A 27,089-nucleotide genomic window follows, 5' to 3' on the forward strand; every position below is an offset into this window, starting at 1 on the left:
CCTTGGAGGAAGGGGCAAGGCTGCGCCCCCCCTCTCCCTTGGCCCTATATATAGTGGGGAGAAGGGAGGGCAGCAACATCTAAGCCCTGGCGCCTCCCTCTCCCTCCCGTGACACATCTCCCTCCTCCCGCAGCGCTTGGCGAAGCCCTGTTGGAATCCCGCTACATCCATCACCACGCCGTCGTGCTGTTGGATCTCCATCAACCTCTCCTTCCCCCTTGCTGGATCAAGAAGGAGGAGACGTCGCTGCACCGTACGTGTGTTGAACGCGGAGGTGCCGTACGTTCGACACTCGATCATCGGTGATTTGGATCACGGCGAGTACGACTCCGTCATCCACGTTCATTGGAACGCTTCCGCTCGCGATCTACAAGGGTATGTAGATGCACTCCCTTCCCCTCGTTGCTAGTAGACTCCATAGATGCATCTTGGTGAGCGTAGGAAAATTTTAAATTATGCTACGATTCCCAACATGGACAAGGCTCATTCAACAACTGCTCAAGCGTTGGGCCTGAACCGCCGGCTCGGGGAGGTGGCCTCCCTTTACGTCGCTGGTTTTTACCCTGTGAGCTGGCATTGGCCACAAACTCCATGCTGCCATCAGCCTTACGCTTGTTACCTCCTTGGTTTGCCGGGTTATGCTGAGGACCCTTGCCATTGCCGTTCTTCTTTCCCTTCCCTGTCCTTTCATCATCTGAAGCGGGGTCCTTGGTACTATCAGAGTCGGCATACTTGACGAGAGCCGCCATCAGCGTACCCATATCATTGCAGTCGCGCTTGAGCCGCCCGAGTTTCATCTTCAGGGGCAGGAAACGACAATTCTGCTCCAACATTAAGACTGCAGAGCCAGCATCCATCTTATCAGATGAATGTATTATCTCTTTGACCCGGCGAACCCAATGTGTCGTAGACTCACCCTCCTGCTGTTTACAGTTAGTCAAATCCACAATTGACATAGACTGCCTACAGGTATCTTTGAAGTTTTGGATGAACCGGACTTTCAGCTCAGCCCAAGACCCGATGGAATTCGGTGGCAGCCCTTTCAACCAAGTGCGGGCAGTCCCATCTAACATCATGGTGAAGTACTTGGCCATCGCCGCTTCGCTGACCTCCAGCAATTCCATGACCATCTCGTAACTCTCGATCCAGGCTCCGGGTTGTAAATCAGCCGTGTAATTAGGCACCTTCCTAGGCCCTTTGAAGTCCTTGGGTAGACGTTCATTGCGGAGAGACGGCACTAAACAAGGGACACCTCCAGTCCTCGTAGGGATACCCACGTCGACGGAAGCCGTCGGATAAGCCGGGGTGTCTGGTAAGCCGTCAACTGAGGCACCTGCTCCGCCTCTTGCCGTGCTCTGTCTTGGTCTGCTGCGTGAAAGGCTCCGTTATGAGCCGGGCCGTGGCCAGGTGGCAAGTCATGGCGTCGGACATTACTTGAGCCGGTCGCTGAAACCATGTGTCTGCTATAACTCGGGCTCCGGCCTGGACGAGGGGTTGAATGGATCCTGTCCCGGCTATAAGAGTACGCCTCTTGCTGCGCCAGAGCTGTCTGAAGGAGCTCCCTGACCCGGCGGGTTTCAACCGCTGTCGGAGAGTCGCCATCAATTGGGAGAGCCACCAGCCGCGCCGCCGCGGCGACCATGTTTTCCAACGGGTTGGCATAATGACCCGGTAGTATTGGCACATACTGAGGCGGGGCAGGGTTCACCCGGGGAGGTCCCATCACTTGGGGCTGAATTGGTGTCCCAACCCCGGGCACTATGATCTCCGGCGGGTTACTGGACCCTGCACCCGGCGTGTTGAAGAGGTTTCGAGGATCGTAAACCGGAGGGAGTCGAGATTGGGCCTTTTGATGCCTCCTTCTCATGATCTCATTGGACGCGTTTTGATCCATCGTGAGCCGGAAGGACTGTGCCTGAATCAACTGAGTCTGGGCGTCGAGAGCCGCCCTCTCCGCAGCCATCCTGATCCCCTCCGCCGCCAGATCCTCCTTGGCCTTTGCTAGATCCAGTTTTAACTGTGCCACCTCCGCGTCATGTTGAACTTGATCCGCCGGAGCCACCGTAGCGGTCAACAGGACCGTCATCTTGTTTGTGAGATCCATCAGCACCTGAGCCGGCGAAGGCACCGGGCTTCCTGACCCGGAGGCGGGGTTTTGAACAGGTTGCGCGCCGGCCATGAAGATTCCAACCCGGCTCGGCGGTTCAAAGGGGTTTGGAATGCTTTCGCCATCGGAACAACCCCTGAGCCTGCCATCTTGAAGTTGATACAACGAGTTTGACTCATCCGTAGATGACTCGCCGTCAGAGCCGGCGGCCGTCTCATCACCAGATCCAGATCCTTCGGAGAGCCCTCCATGAACACATCCCACAAAAGCATGCTTCAAGGCAGGTAGAGCCCGGGCGGGTCGTGCGCGCTGAGCCGTCTCGATGAGATCGGCGCAGAGATCCGGCTCAGGGCCCGGCTCACCAATCTTGCCAATGAAGACATGAATTCCGCCGAAGGGGACCCGGTACCCGTACTCAATTGAGCCGGCGTCGGGGCCCCAGTTTGCATCGTCGATGTAGAGCTTGCCGCGACGACTCTTGGTCATCCGGCCCACAGCGTATCCCTTGAGCCCTTCGAAGCTGCCCTTCAAGAACTCAAATCCACCGTGCGCCAGCCCCACGGTGGGCGCCAACTGTCGTGGAATTGTCACGGCAGATGTCCTCGTGCTAGGACTTAGTCGTGGAGCCATCGCAGCTAGGAAGCTTAAGGGGTTAAACGGGACAAGGAACACGAGGGTTATACTGGTTCGGCCCCTTACAGTGAAGGTAAAAGCCTACGTCCAGTTGAGATGCTATTGATTACGGTTTCGATGACCAGGGAGCTTAATCGCTATCCCAGGCTCTCGACGAGATCTTCCTTGTTCCTAAACCGCCGCCAGGTCGTCCCTTTATATAGAGAGGTTGACGCCCGGCGGCAATCAGAGTCCCGGCCGGCTCATAAGAGTGTCCGGCTCGGACTCTCAACTATTCTTGCCTTACACTACAAGTTCCACCATAACGGCGGTCATAACTACGGGCCTTAAGCCATCTCCGGGTCTTAAGCCCATTATTGACCCAACGTCTTTAAGCTCGGTACTGGGCTTCGCGTGATGACCATTATGAGTAACCCGGCCCCTCCTGGCGGGTGACTCTAAGGGTTATATCCTCAACAGCATGGCAATTTTATTATTCAGATCATGGCAATTTTCCATGTGCGGTTGTATGTTATGATAAAAAATACAGAGCATGGAAATTTTATTTCTAAGAGCATGACATTTTATTTAATGTCATGGAAATTTTATATTTAGATTATGGTAAATTTCTTTTGCTTTTTAACATTTTAATTTTGAATAATTCTCATCGAAAACTTAATACTTGTTGTCATGGCAACAAATTTGTCTTGTCACATCAACTTAAATTATACTCCCTCTGTTTCCAAATATAAGTATTTTTAGAGATTATAACAAGTGACTACATACCAAGCAAAATAAGTGAATCCGCACTCTAAAATATATCTACATATATTCGTATGTTGTAGTCCATTTAAAATGCCAAAAAAGACTTATATTTAAGAACAGAGGGAGTACAACCACAGATGTTAAAATACATTTGTTTTTTTTAATGTACCATGCAAATTTATGTACGTCCTTTTTTAGTTAGCTAGATGATACGCGTGTTGCCGCAGAAGTCAGTTGCATTGTATTCACTGAAATATTTAGATTAATAATATCTGAACCAAAATTTAAAATACAAATGACTTATGGAGAATATCTATTGGATATATAAATAGAATATAATGATAGAATGGAGATTTTTTTTTTCTATGCATGGTGGCATGTGGTGGTGGTTCTCAATATTAGTTAACACTCCCTCTGTTTCTAAATATTTGTCGTTTTAGAGATTTTAACAAGTGACTACATATGAAGTAAAATGAGTGAATCTACATTCTAAAATATGTCTACACATCCGTATGTAGTAGTTCATTTGAAATCTTAAAAAAAACAAATATTTAAGAACTGAAGGAGTATTAACTAATATTGAGACACGTATAACCTTGCAAAAAAAAATGATATAAATGAGACACGTATTACCTTAAAAAAAGGAGGGAGTATATAATCTCTTTCCCAAAAAAAAGGAGAAGATGATATACTCCCTCTTTTTCAGTTTATAAGGCTCAAATCTAAAATCTCATCAACCAAGGCACATGGTGAGTGGAGGAATGTATCTCGTACTTTACAAAACTATCCAAACTAAATTGATGCATTAATTGGGATTAATGGCAATGCATGCATTCTTGACTAGATAAGTAATAGCATCGATGCATGCATTCTTGACTAGATAAGTAATAGCATCGCATGCATTGGTGAGTTCTTTTTTAATTCTTGCATGCAAAGATTTAATGCGCCTTAGAATCTTAAAAGGAGATGGAGATGAGCCCTTTAAATCGGAAAAATGAAAAAATTGAGATAATCCCTATAAACCGAAAAGGAGGGAGTATTATAGAACAGAAAAAACGTTTCTTTATTATTTTAAACCGAGTGATTTCTTCCGAACACAGTCTCCATTCCCCATCTTGGAGGGAGTACACTGTGCGCGCATCCGCTGCCCATTTCCCCCCTGGTCTCGGCAAGGCGAGAGCGAAGACTGACGCCGCAGCTGCCGGCGAGGCGAAGACCATGGAGCGGCAGCATCCGGCGGTGCCCTTGCTCCCCATCCTCCTCCTCCTCGCGCTGCTCTCGCCGGCCGCCCGTGGCTCGGAGTCGCCGCAGTACGCGACGGTGCATGCGGAGTCGGACTTCGAGGTGCGGCGCTACCGCGACACCGTCTGGATGTCCGCCCCCTCCGACGACATCTCTTTCCACGTCGCCACCAAGCTCGGCTTCCACAGGTGATACGCTTCTCACCGTCCCCCCACGATCTTGCTTGGATCGTTACGGAATCACCTGATTGACTCACTGATTGATTCCTGTAAGCACGCCGTCCTCTGGGTCCGCAGTCTGTCCAGATGCAATCCTATCATCCTTCGATTTAGGGCGGTGTCGATTTGTAATCCTCGCGTTCTTTTTATTTTTTGTGATTTCCATCCTTCGATTTGTTCCGTTGGCGTGTCGATTCTTGCGTAGGGTTGGGGAATCGGGGAAGAAATGGATGACTTCTGGAAGAAATTGATGCGCAAGCTAGGGGGTCGCTGTCCCGTTTACCTTTCATCAGGATGCTAGTACATCTCAGCTGAGACATGGGAGCTGAGAAGCATGTCATCCTGAGTAGAGAGTGTGTTGCCATGCATAATTCTGCAAGTTGGCAGGAGAATCTGTAGCGCAAGGAAATGTAGGATCAGCCACCACTCCATGAGAATGGTTGAACCTCGGTTGTGAATCACCTCGAGTATAGACAAGAGTTAACCATTCTTGTTGCAAAATTAAACAAACATAATCCATTTCTGACCTGATACAAGATATGTTAGTAGGAGTATATCTATAATCTGACTTTGCCGCTTTGATGTACTGTACTTATGAAACAGACCAGACTCCCAAATAGCTAGGCTATCTGCATTATGATAGGTCATAGGTCCAAATAAGTATGTTATGTTTACTGCTACCCGTCCAGGGCTGTAGTCTGCATCAACACGAACAATTCATTGATTCTGCACTGCCCTGTTTCATTTAACCATACGTTAGAGGCTTTTCTTAATTCCAGGAACTGATATTAAGATCTTTGCCTCCATCTGCGAATAATTCGTGATGTATAACGGATCTTTTGATTTGTGAAATTGATAACTCAAAGGGCCCAAACAATTGGATCGATCCCAAGTGTTGTTTCCACCTAGGTCTTGCAAAAGTTTAACTGATGTAATATATGGACTTTGCTAGCTCGTGAAATATAAAATTCCATTGCATGAGGTAATTGTTCACCAGCGGCATGTGAACTTACGACGGCATTACAATCTGCAAGTTATTTTGACACTTTTGTTTGTGGGGAAGTTATTTTAATTTCCAGCCTTCCAGGTAATGTACCATGTGCACATTTAGTTACATGAATTAAGTATATTGATGTTTGTCCATATTTTGCTCTCCATTGTGCACTTATTTTTTTGAAATGAAAGGGGTTTCCCCCCGCCCCAACTTTTATTAAAGCCATGGCAAAACACACGAGCACTTAGACTGTTTAGCAGCGCTCAGCGACAACAAGAGTAGCTGCCACAGATCGAACAAACAGGGTTCTCAAATAAACTACCCTATTATTACATTCTCTACAGAGAGTTTTTTGATTGAAGGAGGGAGACCAGAAGGAGGTGCATACAAGAATAGATCAATTTACCACACAAAAGCACCCGCTTCAGTCCATATGTCCTTAGTTACTCTAGGCGATCCTAAGCAACTCCCCTCTTCGACGATCCAAAAGCCTTAAGCACTGGAGAAGAAGAGCACCCTGGACCTCGGTACATAGAATTTTCCATTGTCTGATCATCGCCCCCACCAGATCTAAAACACAACGTATACTTCGCCATCTTCTCCCCTGAAAGACAATCATTGCGCAAAAGCCATAAGCTCCACAAGGTAGCAGAGGTAGCAGTATTGAGAGCTTCACCATGTTTTTTCCTTTTCCAAAAGGAAGATAGCGATGTGAAAGAAACAGGTATCGGAATGTTAAAGCATTCAGCAATAATAGCCCAGATCTTTTTAGCAACAATGCAATCAAAAAAGAGGTGTTGTATGGTTTCCAATTCACTACAAAAGACACATGTCATATCTTCAACATGCCTCCGCTTGGCTAGGTTATCTCTAGTCAGGCTCTTGTTATTGAACATCAGCCAAAGGAAAACATGAATGTTGGAAACAGGAAACATGCCTCCATTGTGCACATTTAGTTACATGAATCAATGTATATTGATGTTTGTCCATGATTTGCTTTCCATTGCCCATTCTGAAAGTTTCCTGTCTGATGAATTTACCTACTGTGTCCAAATCCTATTATCATATTCAGTGGCCCTGAACCTTTAATGTTGTCACTGATTTCTGGCAGGTTGTTCCAATACCTGATGGGCGCAAACCTGAACTCCTCCAGGATCAGTATGACGACCCCTATCCTAACGAGCATCGTCCCAGGCGCGGGGCCTCTCCACTCTTCGGCCTACTTTGTCCGGCTCTACTTACCCTTAGAGTTCCAAGCTTCCCCTCCTGTCCCTCTCCCAGAACTGAACCTACATCCAGATAGGTGGCCAGGCCACTGCGTCGCTGTCAGGAGCTTCTCTGGCTACGCACGCGACCACAATGTGGTCGAGGAAGCTGAGAAACTCGCAGTGAGCTTGAGCCGGACACCGTGGGTGAACTCCACAGATCACCCTAGCAAGAACGCCTACTCCATTGCACAGTACAACAGCCCCTTCCGCATCATCGGCCGTGTCAACGAGGTGTGGTTCGACGTCGACTGCAGATCTGCTGGTGTGGAGGCTTATTAAAAATGCTCTCTGCAGTATGCCATCACCATAAAACCAAGCGAAATGCGGCACCGTGTAAGCTGTGTAGCTTTGTATATATGTGACCTTTGGTTATCTGTATGCCTGTGATGAAGAAGTGACACAATGGATGTACCATTGCTCCATGTTGCGTGCTCAACTCAGAATGATCAACGCAACTCAGCTACTGTCGACCGAATGCAAAGTAACTACTAGTACTAAAGCTATGAAATGCCACTGCATTGTTCAGAGATATCTTCCAGAAAAATATACTGCTACCTTTGAGTGGAGGATCGATTCTCAAGATTCGGGATGAATCCGCCGAAAGAACTGGGTCATAAGATGTTTTTGTAAGCTAGTACATCAGTCCTAATCAACTCTATAGTCAGACAAGGATCAGTGCCTGTGCCTTCCACTCAAGATAAGAGCAACTCCAACGCGCCTCCCCAATTCATCCGCACGTGTCGGTTTCAATTGAAACGGACACAAAAGTCGGCCTAACGCACCGACCTAAACAGACACGCGTCTGCTTTTTGTCTGTCGAACGACCCATTCCAGGCTCAAATTTAGGCCTCATTTGCATCGGCGCGGACGCGTGCGACGCTCGCCTACTCCTTCCTCTGGTCTGCCAGTCGGTGGCACATAGGCTATTCTCTTCCTCCCATCGACAACTAGCACATCCGGCCACCCTACCCCGTCGCCGCCGCCGCCCAGGCCAGCCGTCCGCGCCCACATACCTCCCCCACAACACGCCACCTTTCAACGTCACCGCCACCACCGCCTCTCCGCACCGCCATCGCAGCTTCCCCGACGTCGCCGCCAGCACCACCTCGCCCCCGCGCCCCCGGCCCTGCCTGAAGCGGTCAAAAGCGCAATGACCTTGCTCGTCTGACGTCGCCACGCTTGCCGGACGCTGCCAAGGCCTGCTACCAGGTCCAGGGGAGGCGTGTCGCTCTTCACCGACCAACTTCTTCAACAATGCCTGCAAGCTGTTTGACGGTTTGCCCGCAAGGTACAAATGGACTCCGCTGACGAGTTCTTTTTTCACATTTTATTTTGCGACTCGGATGATTCTTCATCCGACGATGAGGAGCTTGTGGTTGCTATGTTGGTCGTCCATGACCACCTTAGTAGGCAGCAGTCGATGTTCCGGGGCTCGGTCCCGGGGCACACTCCGGCGTTGAATCGTAACCGAGGGAGCGGCCATTTCCTACTCTGGAAGGACTACTTTGAGACACCCAACCCGCTCTTCAAACATCACCTATTCCTGCGTCGTTTCCGTATGGCTAGGCATGTTTTCAACCGTATCCAGGAGGGGGTGGTGGCATACGATAGGTATTTTGAGTGCAAGGAGGATGCCCTTGGAAAGATTGGCTTCTCCTCTTATTAGAAATGCACTGCAGCTATTCGGATGCTTGCATGCGGAGTTCCCGGTGATGTCATTGATGAGTATGTCTGTATGAGCGAGTCCACGTGCCTCGAGTCCATGTATAGGTTCTGCAAGGCTGTGATAGCAATGTTTGGCCTAAGTACTTGAGAGAGCCAAATGTTGCAGATACAGCCCGCTTGTTGGCAATGAATGCCATCAGGGGCTTTCCGGGGATGCTTGGTAGCATAGATTGTATGCACTGGGAGTGGAAGAACTGCCCTTCTGCTTGTCAGGGGCAGTATAGGGGCCATGTGAAAGCTTCCACCATCATACTCGAGGTCGTGGTTTCACAAAATCTCTGGATTTGATTTCACTCTTGATGGAGATTCCCCCCGGCTCTCACGTCGCCCCTCTCAGGCTACACAGGAGCGGCCCCAAACCCTAGCCGCCACCACCTCTCCTCCCTGCTCCCCCTCCCCGCCGCCACCCGAGGAGCCCGCCGGCTACCGTGCGTCTTCCGGTGAAGGTGGCGGCAAGGGTCTGCTGCCTCGTGCCGGCGTGAGGGGCTTTGGAAGCCAGGGCGGCGACCCTGGGTGGAGATGGCGGCGTTGATGACAGACACCCGCCAGCCACTTTTATGCAATACAAGCTGCATGTTAGTCAGTGGAATCAGTCTCTTGTGCGATGACAAGTAAGGTTGGCTTCATCCCACAATACCACCAAATCCAAAATAATAAAGGAGGTAAGAAATCTGAACATCAACGGCCACAACTTCTTTGTGTTCTACCCGTGCATAACATCTACGCACAGACCTAGCTCATGATGCCACTGTTGGGTAACGTTACATGAAAACCATTTTTTTTCCTACGGAACACCCAAGATCTAATCTAGGAGATGCATAGAAATGAGAGGGGAGTTTGTCTATGTACCCTTGTAGACCAAAAGCGTAAGCGTATATAACGCGGTTGATGTAGTTGTACTCTTCACGATCCAATCACAATCCAGGCCGATCTAGCACCGAACGGACGACACCTCCGAGTTTAGTACACGTGCAACTCGGTGACGTCTCCTCCTCCTTGATCCAGCAAGCAAAGGGGGAGAAGTAGATAGGAACACAACCAACACGACGACGTGGTGGTGGAGTACCGGCAGGGCTTCGCTAAGCAAAACCGGAATGAGGAGAAGGGATAGATGAGGAGAGTTGCGGCTAGGCAAAGGGGTGAGCCCCTTCCCTTGCGCCTCCACCCTTTATATAGGGGTGAGAGAGGGGTGCGCCAACCCCCAGCCCCTCCTCCAAGGAGGGGCCGGCAGCCAGGGGAGGGAACTTTCCTACCAAGGCAAGTGGGGCGCCCTCCCCTCTAGGGTTTCCCATCCCTAGCCGCATGGGCCTAAGGGTGGCTGGTGCGCCTGGCCCAATAAGTCCAGGGATCCTTCTCTTAGCCCATGCCGGCCTTTGAGATGTGATGGAACCCCTCATGGACTTCTGGACCCCTCCAAAATCCTCCAGAACCTTCTGGAAGCTTCTCGGTACATACTGGAAAAAACCGAACTTTTTGCGGAACCCCAAAATGACTTTTCATATATAAATCTTTACCTCCGGATCATTCTGAAGCTCGTCATGATATCTCGGATCACATCCGATACTCCGAACAACATTCAGTCACCAACATCAATTATCCCAATACCACTCTAGCGTCATCGAACGTTAAGCGTGCGACCCTACGGGTTTGAGAATCATGTAGACATGTCCGAGACTCCTCTCCGATCAATAACCAATAGCTGGACCTGGATGCCCATATTGGTTCCTACATATTCCACGAAGATCTTTATCGGCTGAACCACGATGCCAAGGATTTAGTTAATCTCGTATGCAATTCCCTTTGTCCGGCGATATGTTACTTGCTCGAGATTCAACCGTTGGTATCTCCATACCTAGTTCAATCTCGTTACCGGCAAGTCTCTTTACTCGTTCCATTATACAAGATTCCTGTGACTAAACACATTAGTCACGTGTTTGCAAGCTTCTTGTGATGTTGTATTACCGAGAGGGCCCGGAGATATCTCCCCGTCACACGGAGTGACAAATCCCAATCTCGATCCATGCAACCCAACAAATATCTTTGAAGATACCTGTAGAGCACCTTTATGATCACCCAGTTACGAAGTGATGTTTGATAGCACATAAAGTATTCCTACGGTATCCGGGAGTGGCATGATCTCATGGTCTAAAGAACAGATACTTGACATTAGGAAAGCTACGACAAAGTGAACTTAGTGATACGATCCGATGCTAAGCTTACAGTTGAGTCTGTTCATCACATCATTCTTCTAATGATGTGATCCCGTTATCAAACAACAACACATATCTATGGTTAGGAAATCTTAACCATCTTTGATCAATGAGCTAGTCTAGTAGAGGCTTATTAGGGACACAATGTTGTTTATGTATTCACACATGTATTTAAGTTTCCTGTCAGTACAATTCTAGCATGAATAATAAACATTTATCATGAACAAGGAAATATGATAATAACCAATTTATTAGTGCCTCTAGGGCATATTTCCAACAGACTCTTCCCCTCGGCCTTCATTCTCATGATCATATGTCTAATCTCTGTTTCAAATTTGCACTTCTACATATTATATTTTTCAATTTAGAAGATTCTTTTGATCTCCTTTTGCGAATAGTTAACTGAATACTGAAAGGCGGTAATTTAATCGTTCGATTTTTTTTCTTTTTTAGCAATACAAATCAAACTTGGCATTGACTTGACACAGGTTTGATCAGAACAATTGTTCTTGAATTTCTATATGGGATTATCAAATAAATGATTCATATGATTTCCCACATATAGTCCTCAAATAGAAGGGCAAGCCCATAGGAAAGCTAAGTGCAGGGGAAGTGAATTTTTTGCACCCGAGCTCAAATGAGCTCGGGTGAACAGTAAAATCAAAAAACGTTCAAGAAATGTTCCAAAAAATATGAATTTTCTTATGCCAAACTTTGACAAATGTTTTTAAGAGCTTGTAAAGTTTTATAATGAAATCATATTTGTGAAAGTCGTGGCAAAAAAACAAAACCGATACTCTGAAAATGCTACTTTCGAAAGCATTTTGAAGCACTGATTTTGTTTGTTTTTACCATGACTTCCACAAATATGATTTCATAATGAAATTTAGCAAACTCTTAGAACATTTGTCAAAGTTTTTCATAGAAAAAAAAATCAGATTTTTGAATATTTTTTATATGTTTTTTCGAGTTACTGTTCATCCTGAGCTTATTTGAGCTCGTGTGTAGAAGGGGACTTCCCAAGTGCAGGGCTCTTGTGATCTTGTCCGAGAGAAATGGCAGTACCATACAACGATCTCAAAATAACATGAAGTAAATGCATGTTGGTGCAGGCGTGCACCACACCATTACTCATTCTCACTTTCAACTATTAGCATACATGCTTCAAAAATACAGTTGCACTGACTGCCTTTCGTATAAAATACAATCTATCTTCTAAAAAAATCTATCTAAAATACAGTTCTCCAAGCACCGTGTCGCTTCAAGGAATATCTAAAGAATATGTCCAAGTCATCCCGTGTACAAATAGAAACAATTTATGAAGAAAGATGAAATGATACAATAATTATGATACCCCTCCAATCCATATTAATTGACGTTGATTTATAATAAAATATGGATAAAAGGGAGTAGCAAAATCGCTTGTCTTTTGAAGTGTGAAAAAATGACCCTTCAGATGGACATAGTTAAAAAAGGAAATAAGGGTAATATAAGTGTGTAGATCGAACCTTTTAGGCTAGTCATATTAAGAAGTAACTTAGACTACCAGCATGCATGTGTTAGACTACCCACAGTGGGAGTAACATAGGTGATAACATCACATTTATCTAGACAAAATAGATGACATGACAAGTAATTAATGATGAGAGAGAGGCATGGAGTAACATAACTAGTTACTAATCTATTTATTGATCAATAAATGAAGAGTTGATCAATAAATCATTTATTCCATGTTCCCTCCCACCAAACACTACATTTCCAATCAATCTATTTATTGATCAATAAATGAAGAGTTGCATGACACCACACATATGTTACTCTCCACTGTAGAGGCTAGTAAACATAGACTAGTAATATAGTTACTTCTCACTGTGGGTAGTATAAGTCTATATTACTACCTTAATAGTGGGTAGTGTCATAGATGCGATAACATAAGGAGTTTCATTTATTACTTTGTAGACTCGTTACACTGGGAACCGCTATGTGATGGTAACATATTACGTTACTCCATTTGCATCTGTCCTCTTTAAGGCTGGTCATAGTGGAGAGTAACTTAGACTAGTAACATGCATATGTTACTAGTCTATGTTACTACCTTCATAGTGGGTAGTGTCATATACATGATAACATAGATGTTTTCATTTATTACTTATAGACTCATTTTGCATTGAGAAACGCTATGTGATGGTAAAATATTAGGCTGGTCATAGTGGTGGTATCTTAGATAGTATCATGCACATGGGAATAGCAAACACGCTGATGTGGCAGAGAATGAAGAGAGAGAGGGTTAGAGTAACATAGGTAGATACCGTATCATGTTAAATGTAATGCTACTTTGTGTCATGCATGATAATAAATAAGGTCATCTATGATACTACTCTATGATACTATGCACTATAAAGGTAGTATTATACACTAGTATCATATGCATGATACTAGTATATGATAATCCCCACTATGAGTAGCCTTAGACCTCTTCCAATGCAAAGGTGCTTAAATGAGGTGCTAAGTGCATTAAATAGCTTAGCAACTTAACTCCCCAATGCATAGGTGCTTGACTTGTTGTTGCTAAGCTCGCTTTATTTAATGATTTAGCACATAAACTCTTCCATACATTGGTCAACTTCTTTCATTTAAGTGGTTTGTCCAGGTTCACGTGCTTAGCATTGGTTCTTCCTGGGTCACCAAAATGCTCTCTCTCCTCCTTAATTACCGCGCCATGTCATTTTTTTGCTTATGTGGCATGCTTAGCACATGTCCACCATGGAGCACTGGGAAGGGCCTTATGTTACTTTATTTGCCTCTCTCTCCTCATTAACTACTTGCCACATCACCATTTTTGCATATGTGGCATCTATGTTACTACCTATGTTACTCCCACTATGACTAGCCTAATTACTTGCCACATCATATGATGTTACTCCCATGAACAACCTTAGCATTTAGTCTGAACATGGAATAATTTTTTGGTGGGAGGGAACATGGAATAAATAATTTCATTTATTGATTGGGAATAACCTATGTGTGGCTCACACCTGCTAAACAATGATTAAATGGCTTGGGGCTTTAATCTAAGAAAAAACTTATGTGTAAATTTTTAGAGAAGACAAGTGCGAAGCTGGGCCCGTCACTTTGTCCTACTAAGCTTCATCTCTGCTGCAATTTTTGAAGCAACTGAGTTTCTTTTCGACTAACAATCTGCTGCAATTCTCGTGTCCCTTCATGACAAGTAATGGAATCCATTCTTAACTACAACCCGTAGAGGCATATCATCAGAGATGTTAAGGGGTTTTTATCACTTTTGCCATTAGTTGTGTCACATTACTCACTTTTGCCACTAAAAGTTTTCACTACTCAAAAATGCCACTATTGCCACTATTCCGTTAGGAACACACTCAAAAATGCCATTTTCTCGCGTTACCGTCAGTCAAAGGCTCTTTGACCACGCTAAGATGACCGAAATGCCCCTGGTTCCATTTCTTCCCGAACTGTGGGCCCGACATGTCAGGGGTAGGGAAATAATTTTTAGGTTGTAAAAATAGGCAAATAGAGGGGTTCGAACCGCAGACCTCGTGGGGGGCGCTCGCACGAGCTAGCCACTACACCCAAGGTCACTAGTTGACTAATGAATGGAGATACGCTACATATCCTGACGTGATATCTAGGCATAGCTATTAACAAACCAAGTAAACTCGTGTTGTACATGCAACAACAGCAACAAATGGTTCTCTAAAATTCTCTAAAAAAATTAGCATGACGCACGTACATAAGGTTGAAAACATTCAGCACACAAGCAAACATAATGTTCATTTCCTGGATTTTCAACACACAAAATATCTCAGGTTCACAAACATACATTAAGGTCGAATAACATCCACTTGCTAGTTTGAAGTAAAAGGTCCAAATTCTCAACATAAGGTTCAAAATAAACAGGTCCAGGTTCACAATCTTATAAGGTCACAATCACACAAATGTTCACATGTGCAGCCTCTTTTTGCTTCTTGTGTTTTGGGCAGGGCTGTCTGGCGATTTGTGTGCAACTTGGGTATGCATGGGAGATGCAACAGATCCACTTGTGGAACCTTCAGTTCTGGTTGAATGTTCATCTTGCTTGTTCTTCCTTTTATTGGTTTTCTTCTCTGTTTTCTTCTTCACGCTTTTCCTTGAGCTGTCAAAAAAAGGAAATATTAAGCATCAATTTTGTATAGAATATAGTCATAGCTTACATGTAATCAAATTCTTTAGGAAGTGGAAAGTAAAATTAGTCTTTGAAGACTCAGATTATAGGACGGAATGTTGAAAATGCATGAATGTAGAGCCATGGATGTTGAAATATAGAAAGCACAGGTTTTGGAGTTACCCCGCAGAACTTGCAACCATGGATGGCTCAGGGTTGCCTTCTCCGGCCACGAAAGGGGCATCTCCAGCATGTAGGTCAGCCTCATCTTCTCCAAATGCTGGGTCAACTGGATTTTTGCAAATTCGCGCTATGTGGCCGAAGCCTCCGCAACGCTTGCACTTCCTTTTCCTAGGGCCAAGGCCAGCACCTTTAGTACTAGATCTGATTCTAGTCTTCCGCGGTCGTCCTTTGGCCTCCTCAACACTGGAGCTTGTAGTTTGAAGCCAGGGGCAACAATGTCCCATTGTTGCTTGCCTACCATTGCAGGTATGTTGTCTGCATACGCAGCCTTGAATTTTGCAACGGATTAGAACTCATGTACGTAAGGTTCAATTTCTGATACTAGACCTCTTAGTGAAGTAATGAAATATAGAGCATGGATACATGGCAAACCCTTGACTTGCCATTGCCTGCAGCTACATGTTTCCTTGGCTATGTCAACAGGGTACCTCCACTCCCTATTTTCTTTGTCGACTGCAGTAATTTCTGCCTCAACATCACTGCGTCTAACTACCTTCATCTTCAGTCCTAAAAAGAACACCAAATATTAAACATTTAATTTAGTTCATTATGACATTAGTCGGTTGAAAGAGCAGAAGATGTTTGTTTACCTTTGGATTTGGCATGTAGTGCCTTTATGACACTTGGTATTATGAGATGGCCAAGCCATTTTTCTAATGCTATCCTCATCTGCAAATCAAACTTCTCCATTATCATCTGCCTAATCTTGTCCAACATGTCAACAATAAGAAGAGCCTTAATTTTCCTGACTTTGCTATTAAATGACTCTGCGAGGTTGTTATTGACATAGTCAACCTTGCAGATTTCATTGAACTTGCTTCTATACCATATCTTTGTGTGGTGTTCAGCCATATATTTTTGAACACTCTTCTTAGCAAGGATCTGCTTCATATGCCAATTGTGCTTCCTAGAACTGTAAGTCAAGCTTGCTGGCCAAAGATTATCATCATAGACCTTGCCCTTGAATTTTTTTCCAAAATTTGCAACAAGATGCCTCATACACTCCCTATGCTCCACTCCAGGCCACACTTGTTCTACTGCTGTCTCTAAACCTTTGCAAGCGTCGGTGTGTATGACTAGTCCTTCAGGATGCCCAATAAGATTACATAGATTTTGAAGAAACCAAGCCCAACTATCTGATGATTCTGTCTCTATCACCCTGTAGGCAACCGGGTAAAGCCAATTACGGCCATCAATGGCACAAGCAGAAGCTAGCTGCCCTTTGAATCTCCCGTTTAGTGAAGTTGAATCCACGGCCAAGTATGGTCGACACCCATCTAAAAACCTCGCCAACATGCCTTGAATGAAACGAATACTCTCCTAAAGCATTCCGCTCCCTGACTTTTCCTTTGATTGAGTACTTCACAGTCTCTTTGTCTATTTCCACTAGACTACCAGGAGAACACTTCTCCACCTCAGCCTTGAAACTATAGAGAAGATGAAAGCTATCTTTCCATTTTCCACTAATCATATCCATTGCTTTCTCCTTACCACGAGATACACGCATGTACGGCACCGTGAAGTGATACTTCTCCTCGATCTTCTCTTGAAGAGCAGTAGGGCCAATGTCTGGGTTCTTTCTGACCCAATCTAGGATAACATCAGCAACCCATCTACTCTTAGCCGGCTTGAACTTCTCACTTCTCAGCTTAGTTGGGCATGTATGAGAGAAAGGACACACCTTGATCTGCATTTAAAAAACAGCAAAATCAAATTGTATTGCTACCAATTGCACAGAAGAAAGGGCACAACAATCAAATCATTTAGATATTACCAAGTTATACCTGAAATATTGTGCTATTCCTCATATAAGAGCCATGTATCCTCCACTTACACCTCTTATATGCACAACAAACTCTCAGCCTATTAGGATCACTCTTTTGGACTGTATAGTCAAATTCACTTTTAATTGCAAAAGTAGAAAGTGCATTCTTGCAATCCAACAAAGAGGGGAATGCCGATCCTTCTACAAATGATGGATCCTCCTTATTATACACTACAATAGGTCTGTCCTCCTCCTCCTCTTCCTCCTCATCAACTAAACCCATGTCTCTATTCTCTTCTTCCTCTTCAGTGTCCGTGGATTCATATGCTGGAGGATCATCTTCCTCTTCTATATTTGTTGAATCATCTTCTTTCGTAGACTTCTTGACTAAGTCAGGATACTCCCTCTCATCATCATTATCTGTGAGTATAGCATCATCGGTTATGTCTCTGTTAGGATCATCAATACTAGTAGACTGCCTGACTCCCTGTATGTTGACTATATCAACATCAATTGCCTGACTCCCTGTATGTTGACTCTCAATATAAGAAGGCTGTGTAGGTGGATTGCGGTTCGGTGTGCTGGGAGTTGGGGATTTCTGAAGAACCTCAATTAGCATAGATATTTTCTTTGAATCTTGATGCTTTACAAACATCAAAGCTGCATCATCATCACATGCAACATCAACCCATATATTCTGTTCCCTCTCGTAGTACTTCAACTCCACAGAATCACGGCACTCCCAGGGATAGGTATCACACAACTTGCACAACAATGTTTTATATGTGATACTGGATTCGACAAACAGAGGATAAGCAAAGCCGCCAACATATCGCTTGCGGCCATCGCTACTAAGACGACTTGTTTCCATCCTAACGGACAACATACAAGCAATTTCCTCATCCATCCTAAATCATGATGAACACATAACCAAATTGTGTGCAGTTAGTCACTATGAATTATACACAACAAATTCGACCGCTACATGCTACTATGAACACACACGCATCATCCTAATAATTAGCATACTCACCCTGATGGAATATCAGAGGTTGCGACCTGTACACTTAGCGCCATCTGGTGGCCGAGGCAAGCCTCTGATTCGGCCCTGTTGTCCGTCGCCATTGCCGTGGAACAACCTCTCTTGAAGCAATCACGGGCGGAGGCAGAACTGAGGAGTCAGATGGGAGTCATGTGGCGATGCTGGTCGGGAGGGAGTCCGGACCTGCGGCGAGTGGAGGTGCGCGGGGCGGGAGGCGTTGAAGCTGCGGGGAGGGAGGTGCGGGATGGGAGGCGTCAGAGCTGCGGCGAGTGAGGTGCGGGATGGGAGGCGTCGGAGCTGCGGCGAGTGGAGGCGCACCGGAGCTGCACAGGCCGCGCCGGCGACCGGTCGTACCCGAATGGAGGAATTCGGTGGGCGGCGGCGGTTTGTGGCTGCGGCTGCTAGTGGATAGGGAAAGGTACGAGTAGTTTTGGGATAGGATTAGGTGTAATCGGTCAGCTTAGTCAGGTCAACCCAATTACACTATAAGAAATAGATCTTCATAATTAACAGATAGATGCGTCATACAACATGGTTGTTACGCGCGTGTGTATTAGCTGCTCTGGTTAAAGGTGCGAGGTTCGATCCCCACTCCCCTCCTTGATTTTTCTTTTCCTCCTCGCTACAAATGAGCCCACATGTAATGGAACCAGGGGCATTTCGGTCATCTTAGCATGGTCAAAGAGCCTTTGACTGACGGTAACGTGAGAAAATGGCATTTTTGAGTGTGTTCCTAACGGAATAGTGGCATTTTTTGAGTAGTGAAAATTTTTAATGGCAAAAGTGAGTAGTGTGGCACAACTAATGGCAAAAGTGATAAAAACCCCTTAAAGAAAGGGGCAGACTCAAAATCTTACAGATCATGCAACATCATCCAGCGACAAACCTCGGCTTTTAGTGGTCTGGCCTCCAACTTTACAATATGTAAGTTGCAATTTTTTGCTAGAACTGAATGTCATGGTCCAAATGTAATATTAGTAACACACAAAGAAGCTGGTGATGCCGAATTTTTGTGAGAAAAGACCATATACGTCTTCATATTGACAGAACGGACGATCTCCTCACCGTATTGACAGAAAAGACCAGCTACACTGTGACGGCAGGTCTGGCAGCCGACACGTGGCACCTGCCGCCACATTCAAAGGCGGCAGGGCCTACCGCCACAGCCCACGGCGGCAGCCTGGGCATAACAGGAAATCGATGGACGCTGGGGCTTGTAATGGAATGGCAACGCCACGTGGGGCCTGCCGCCATACTACGTGGCGGCAGGTCCTGTTCCTATTGCGTGCATCTCATGTTCTTCTTTTTTTGCGGGAAAAACAGCTTGTATTACTCAACTATAATGTCTTTACAATCCTCACTAGCAATGTCAAGGACCTCAAGCGGTCCTGACCCCAACCAAGTCACCGTTCTATTGCTAGTCCTGGCATAAGAAGCCAACCTATCACTAGCTTTATTACAAGCTTTATTACAAGAGCGGGGGATGTGAGTAATACAAGCACTAACAATACCAGCTAACTGTTTTATCTCTTGCACCAGATGAGCGTAGATAGAGCGATCAGCCATCTTACTACTGATCATGTTCACCGCATTGAGTGAATCCATCTCAATCGCAATAGGTGAATTGCACCTCTGCACAGCAATCGAGAGGCCCTCCTTGCACGCACAAAGTTCTGCTTCCAACGCATCTTGACAAGAGTGTAATTTCCTACACGCCGAAGAGATAATAGCTCCTGTCTCATTCCTGGGGATCATACCCGCACCAGCATCTCCAACTGACACGAATGTCCATCCGTATTCAGCTTAACATTGCCATGGGTAGGAGGTTGCCAGCAGGGCACAACGACCAGACACAACAGGTACCGGCATCTGAGTTATATGTGATAGCAATTTTTCCTTTGCGTGGGTCAGCCTCAGAATTCAGTTTGAAACCAATAATTGAGTCCAAATAACTCTGAAATAAACGAGCAGAAACATCAAATGGAGGGGCTGGTTTATTGTGTATAATTTCATACCAGATTCTCCACAGGGTCATTAGTAGCTTGCATCTTGCTAGGTGATCCAACGGTTTCAGAGCCTGAAGGAGCCATTCTTTCCCAGAATTCACCACAGAATGCAAATCTGGTAAACTCCACACCGTTGCCATCTTTCTGTAAAGTTGCCGACCCACGGGGCATACCATGAAAGGATGGAACGTATCCTCGACTTCTCTTGCACATATTGGGCAAACTCCAGTAGTTTCAATCCCAATTCTATTCTTTCTCTGCCAAGTAGGCAGAGAGTTAGTCGCTACGTGCCACCCAAAGTTGCGAACCGTTGGTGGAATTTCACAAGACCAAATAAAGCTCCAACAAGAGCGCACCCCAGATGGCATACTACTTGAGGATACAACACTTTATCTATGAGCCTCTTCGAAGGCCAAATCATAGGCACTTTTGACAGAAAACTGACCAAACTTTCTAGGCGCCCAAGCTAACACATCCTGTGAACTTGGTGAAGCCTTCATTTTCATAATCTCTACTACATCGGCCATAGCAAAAAACTTCATCAGCAACGCGTAATTCCAAGAGCCACTTTCGTTCAATAAACCTGAGACAAGTCTGATCCAGCATTTACCTTGTGGAGAGAAGGGTTTATATGAGTGAGGCCTCGGAATCAGGGCCGGCCCTGAGGGGGGGCAGGGGGGGCGGCCGCCCCGGGCGGCCGTAGCTTCATGTAGAAAAAGCGAAAGTAGCTCAGGTCCAGAAAGGAAGGGACGGCAGGAAGCGTATGCATGTAAATCAGCGTACCATCGTGAGGAAACAAATCAGCTTAACGCACGTAAATCACGTCGCCTTGTTTGCTTTATTCCTTACTATCCTGAGACAATCTCCCTCCAAAAGAAAAACGATCATGTAACGCGATTTCATCCGTAATTTCCTATATTATCTGTTCTGCTCCAAACTCCAATTCGTGTTCGTGGTCGCGGTGACAACGCAACACGAACCTCGCCTAGCCCCTGAAATTTGATGCTGCCGGAGTGGGGCGCACACGTACATCGCCGAGTGCTCGCCACCAGAAATCCACATCACATCATCGCCCAGTGTCCACTGATTGATGCTGGTCTAATCAATCTGAGGTACTGCATATCATATTACTATTCCCTAGTTTCAAGTACAGCTTCATGCTTTGAAGAAACAATTTGATAAAAGTAGTTGCCAAAATAAAATTCTAGAAGCTGAGAAGGATTTTCATGTGTTAAATATTTGTTTGCTTTGGTTGATATGAATCACTTCACTCAAGTAAAGGATTTAAGAAAGTCATAGTGTTTAAAGATTTATTCATATTTCTTGTGTATGTAATTGTTGCATCTGAAATAAAAAAGCTTTTCAAATTTGAAATTATTGTACAACCATTTGGGAACAATTACCTGAAAGATCTTAAATGGTTAGGCAACATTATGCATCGAGAAGTGGATGACATTGAAATCGACACAATCATAAGTAACTTTGCACGAAGAATGTTACAAGAAAATTTGAAGATAATATGCATATGATATTTATATGAAGGGCCCCCAAATCTTACGTTCGCCCGGGCCCCCAAAATCTCAGGACCGGCCTTGCTCGGAATCCAACTCTCTCCAGATCCGTATACTTTTTTCATTACCAACTCTCCATACCAGCCCGTTTTTTAGTAATTCCAGACCATAGCTTATAGCTTTCCATGACGACGACGCATTACCCGCAAAAACTATATCTTCTAGTCTTCCATTAGGATAATGTCTTGCTTTGAGCACTTGGGCACACAAACTATCCGGGTTGGAAATTAGTCTCCAAGCTTGTCGGGCTAGTAAAGTTTGGTTGAACAAACGGAAGTCCTGGAATCCAGCACCACCCTTTTTATTTGGTTCCAATAACTTATCCCAACTTCTCGAATGAGCTTTCCTTTTACCATAAGTTGCACCCCAATAAAAGTTCCTAACCATTCTGGTTAGGTCATCACAAATAGAGAATGGTACCTTGAAGACAGCCATGACATACGTAGGTAGCGCTTGGGCTACCGATCTGATAAGAACTTCACACCCTGGTTGGGCCAAAAGACCATCTCCCCACTGGATTAGTCTTTTAGTCATACTCATTTGTAAATTATGGAATCGCCCCTTTGACATTATTCCTTCCGGAGTCGGGAGTCCCAAATATTTTTCCTCAAAGGCTTCACTCGTGACTCCAAGCACATTCCTGACTTGTTCCTTCACCGCCGCCGGGCAAGACTCGCCAAATAACAAGGAACATTTATCATAATTCAAACTTTGTCTAGTGGTTGCACCATATAATTCCAACCTCCTTTGATGCTTTCAGCTTGTTCACAAGGCATCAAAGAATAATAAAGTGTCATCTGCAAATAGCAAGTGCGAAATCCCCGGTGCTCTTCTACACACCCTTACCGGTCTAGCACCGCCGGTAGCTACTCCATGCTTCGGAATAGCAGATAGACCATCATCCACTAACAGGAACAGAAAAGGTGAAAGGGGGCCACCTTGCCGAAGCCCACGCCTCGGTGCAAATGAATCCAAGAGGGTCCCATTTAGTTTGGCAGAATACCTCAGCGATGTGATACATGACATGATCCAGTCCACCCATTGTTGAGAGAAACCCATCTTTTGCATCACCTGTTTCAAGAAAGCCCAATCCACCCTATCATATGCTTTTGATAGGTCTAACTTATATGCACAAAAACTCTTTGTAGGATCCTTTTCCTGCTTTATATAGTGAATACACTCAAAGGCCACTAGTGCGTTGTCCGTAATCAATCTACCCGGTACAAAAGCACTTTGTTCGGGAGAGATAATATCATCAAGCAAGGGCCTAAGACGATTAACCAAGCACTTGGAGATAACCTTATAAGTCACATTACACAAACTTATAGGTCTATAATCCTTCAAGGTTTTTGGGTTTGGGACTTTTGGTATAAGAACGATGGACATGTCATTTACACCCTTTGGCAGGACGCCCGTCCTGAAAAATTCCCTCACGGTAGCTAGCATACTCTCCTTGACCGTGCTCCAGTTACGCTGAAAAACCTTGCTGGAAAACCATCTGGCCCGGGGCCTTCAAGGGCCCTATTTGGAATATCGCATCCGCTATCGCCTTATCAGAAAAAGGTTTGCATAGCATATCATTGTCCTGGTCTGAAATCTTCCTCTCCAATAACTCCAGGACCGGCCCAACATTAAGGCTTGGATCAACAGTGAAAATCCCCTGAAAATATTCATTTGCCATCATACTCATCGTAGCAAAATCTGAATGAACATTGACAATACTATCCGCAAGATCCCGGATTTTATTTTTCCTCGCTCTCCATACCGCCTTACTCTGAAAAAAATTGTATTTCGATCGCCCTCCTTCAACCTGTTTATCCTTGAATGTTGCAACAACATCATCTCCTCCTGATACAGGAGTTCATTCATTCTGTCAGTTGTTTCCTTGATATCATTTCTATCAACGTTCATGTTCATTAACTCTTCCAACTGTGTGCATGATTTTGCAAGTTCTCTTGAGATATTTCCAATTTTTCTGCTCCATAACGGGAGTGCATCCATGGTTCTGTTTAACGCATCTTGTAACTGTGCCATATTCTGTATGTTCCCAACAGAGGACCAGGCGTCCTTTATAACATCTGGGAGGCCCTCATCATGCTCCCAAAAAACCTCATACCTACGACTCCTGGTGGTTGTTCGCCTTGAGTCCGAATCTCCCTTAAGTAGCAGCGCTACGTGCTCTGAGCAAGGCGAGGCCACATGCACAACTGACGAGTGAGCAAACAGGTGCCGCCATGCCGCGGTAGCTACTGCTCTGTCCAAACGAACCTGCACATTTTCTGCACCATGCCTTCTATTGTCGTATGTAAATGGCACACTAGAGAAGTCGAGGTCCACTAGATTGCATATTTCCAACGTGTCCTGAAACGCCACCATCTGCGCCTCCGGGCGTGGTGTTGCTGACATATGCTCGAAACTCCACAAAGCTTCATTGAAGTTGCTGATTACTAGCCACGAGAGATCATTAACAGTTGCCAAGTTCTGCAACTTTGTCCACATAAGGTGTCTTTTTCAACTCATGGTTCACCATAAACGCAAGTAAGACGCCACTGTTCTTCATCTGCTCATGTCCGCACCAACACATCAATGTATCTTTCTTCTTTGTCTAGGACCATAATATCAACAGATTCATACCAATAAAGAGCCAGACCACCACTTAAGCCCTCACTATCCACTCCGACAAAACCCTTCAAACCCAAACGACTCCTTATTCTCTTCATCTTTCCCTCCTTCTGCTTAGTTTCGCACAAGAACACAAAAACAGGGGAATGCGACTGTGCGATTGTCGCCAACTCTCGAACTGTCAGGGTATTCCCCCTCCCCGGCAGTTCCAACTTAGATGATTCATTGGGCTCGGCGGTCCTCCATCTCGGAGGACGCCTCATACTCAATTGTGTATTCCATGTCACTCCTTCCCCCTGCCTCCTCCTCTTGACTATAGGAACTTTCCCAGGAGTAGAATTTGGTTCTCCTGGTCCACTAATTATATTTGCAACAGACCCACCTTCAATTAGTAGCACAGTATCAGCCACCTTTCCAACCAAGTTTGGCACCGGCTGACCGCGCACATTGATAGTTCCATCATCTCTAACTAACCTCTCCCGAGCCGATCTGTCCCCGTCAACATTCTGTACTTCGCCTTCCCAGCCTCCCATACCCACGCCGACATTAACAGGGCCATCACACCTTCCCCTTCCCCCGTCATTAGCTGATCTACCTCCTCTATCCCCTCTGCCATTCCTTCCTCTTCTACCCCCTTGAATGCCACCCTTGGCAGCATCACCTAAACCATCCCCTCTGCCACCCATACTTCCTCCACTCGCAGGCTCATTATTCCAGTGCAACCAATCCCCCCACTCACACGAGCTTGGATCATGTATGACATCCCCGCACTCCTCCACAATATGTCCCATACAGCCACAGAAGAACCAGAAATCCGACAGCTTCTCATAGAACACCGGGTACTTCTTCCTCTCTTTAAGAGTAATAGGCCCAAACCTCACAATTGGATCATTTACATTGACAAAAAAAATTACCCTCAGATAATTAGACGGGTTGATTTTTCCTTCATTAACAACTACCGTAAAAGGTGGGTGTACTACCTTCTTTGCCACTTTCTCAGCGAGCTCCTTCTTCCTAGTCAACCCGTCGGGTAGACCTTTAATTCTTTCCCATAGCAGAAACATGTCCAGTGCATAGTCAGAAACATTCGTGAACCCATCGTATTCCACCATCGCCACCGGATCTCTACAAAATTGCCATGGTCCCCCTTCCATCACCCATTTCCAATCCCAAGCAGTGGCGCTGGGCTAGGAACAAATTCGGTCCCTTGATGTTGAAGGTTACGCCCTGAGCACACGTTCACGCGTTCCTCATACAGTTCAGCAGGGCCGTGATACGTCCATTTTGCATCATGCTTTTATATTGATATTTATTGTATTATGGGTTGTTATTACACATTATATCAAAATACTTATGCCTTTTCTCTCTTATTCTATAAGGTTTACATGAAGAGGGAGAATGCCGGCAGTTGGAATTCTGGGCTGGAAAAGGAGCAAATATTAGAGACCTATTCTGCACAACTCCAAAAGTCCTGAATCTTCACGGAGCATGTTTTTGGAATATATAAAAATATTGGGCAAAGAAAGAACCAGAGGGGGGCCACCAGCCAGTCACAAGGATGGAGGGCACACCCCCGACCTTGTGGGCCCCCTGGCAGGCCTCCCGTGCCCATTTTCTGCTATATGGTGTCTTTTACCCTGAAAAAATTAAGAAGGAAGCTTTCGGGACTAAGCGGCGCCGTCTCGAGGCGGAACCTGGGCATAACCAATCTAGGGCTCCGGCGGAGCTGTTTTGCCGGGGAAACATCCCTCCCGGAGGGGGAAATCATCGCCATCGTCATCACCATCGATCCTCTCATCGAGAGGGGGTCAATCTCCATCAAAATCTTCACCAGCACCATCTCCTCTCAAACCCTAGTTCATTTCTTGTATTCGATCTTGGTCTCAAAACCTCAGATTGGTACCTGTGGGTTGCTAGTAGTGTTGATTACTCCTAGTAGTTGATGCTAGTTGGTTTATTCAGTGGAAGATCATATGTTTAGATCCTTAATGATAATTAATACTCCTTTGATTATGATTATGAATATGCTTTGTGAGTAGTTGCGTTTGTTCCTGAGGACACGGGAGAAGTCTTGTTATAAGTAATCTTGTGAATTTGGTATTCGTTCGATATTTTGATGAGATGTATGTTGTCTTTCCTCTAGTGGTGTTATGTGAACGTCGACTACTCATGTTGATCTCCCTAAGGAGAAGTGGTTTAAATATCATCCTCCCATTGAAGTTAAAGTAGCTGAACCTGTTAAAGTTGAAGAAGAAACTATTACTTATAATGTTGATCCTATTGTTCCTACTGCTTATGTTGGGGATATTACTACTAGGTACAAACCGGCCAGGAGAGGCCGGATTATCCCCATAATGAGTTATTTATATTTGAAGCCCATGAAGACAAGGAGTGTGGCGCTTTACGAAGGCCCAGGGCCCAGGGGCGGATTAAGGCCTGTAGACATAAACCGCCATTGATATGTAAACTTGTATTGTAAGATAGGAAAGAGTAGAAACCGGGCTGGACATGTTTATTAGCCG

The 27,089-nt window shown here is 45.3% G+C and overlaps 1 protein-coding gene across 1 annotated transcript; it reads left to right on the forward strand.

Annotated features, from left to right (window-relative positions):
- The first annotated feature begins 4,577 nt into the window (after nucleotides 1–4,577).
- LOC123077902 (heme-binding protein 2) lies at nucleotides 4,578–7,737 on the forward strand. Its single transcript, XM_044500265.1, has 2 exons — nucleotides 4,578–4,914; nucleotides 7,050–7,737. Exons 1-2 carry the CDS (start codon nucleotides 4,703–4,705, stop codon nucleotides 7,483–7,485), a joined length of 648 nt encoding a protein of 215 aa, XP_044356200.1. The 5' UTR covers nucleotides 4,578–4,702; the 3' UTR covers nucleotides 7,486–7,737.
- Nucleotides 7,738–27,089: the final 19,352 nt, after the last annotated feature.

This window comes from Triticum aestivum, chromosome 3D, assembly GCF_018294505.1.
Source record: "Triticum aestivum cultivar Chinese Spring chromosome 3D, IWGSC CS RefSeq v2.1, whole genome shotgun sequence".
NCBI classification, from domain to species: domain Eukaryota; kingdom Viridiplantae; phylum Streptophyta; class Magnoliopsida; order Poales; family Poaceae; genus Triticum; species Triticum aestivum.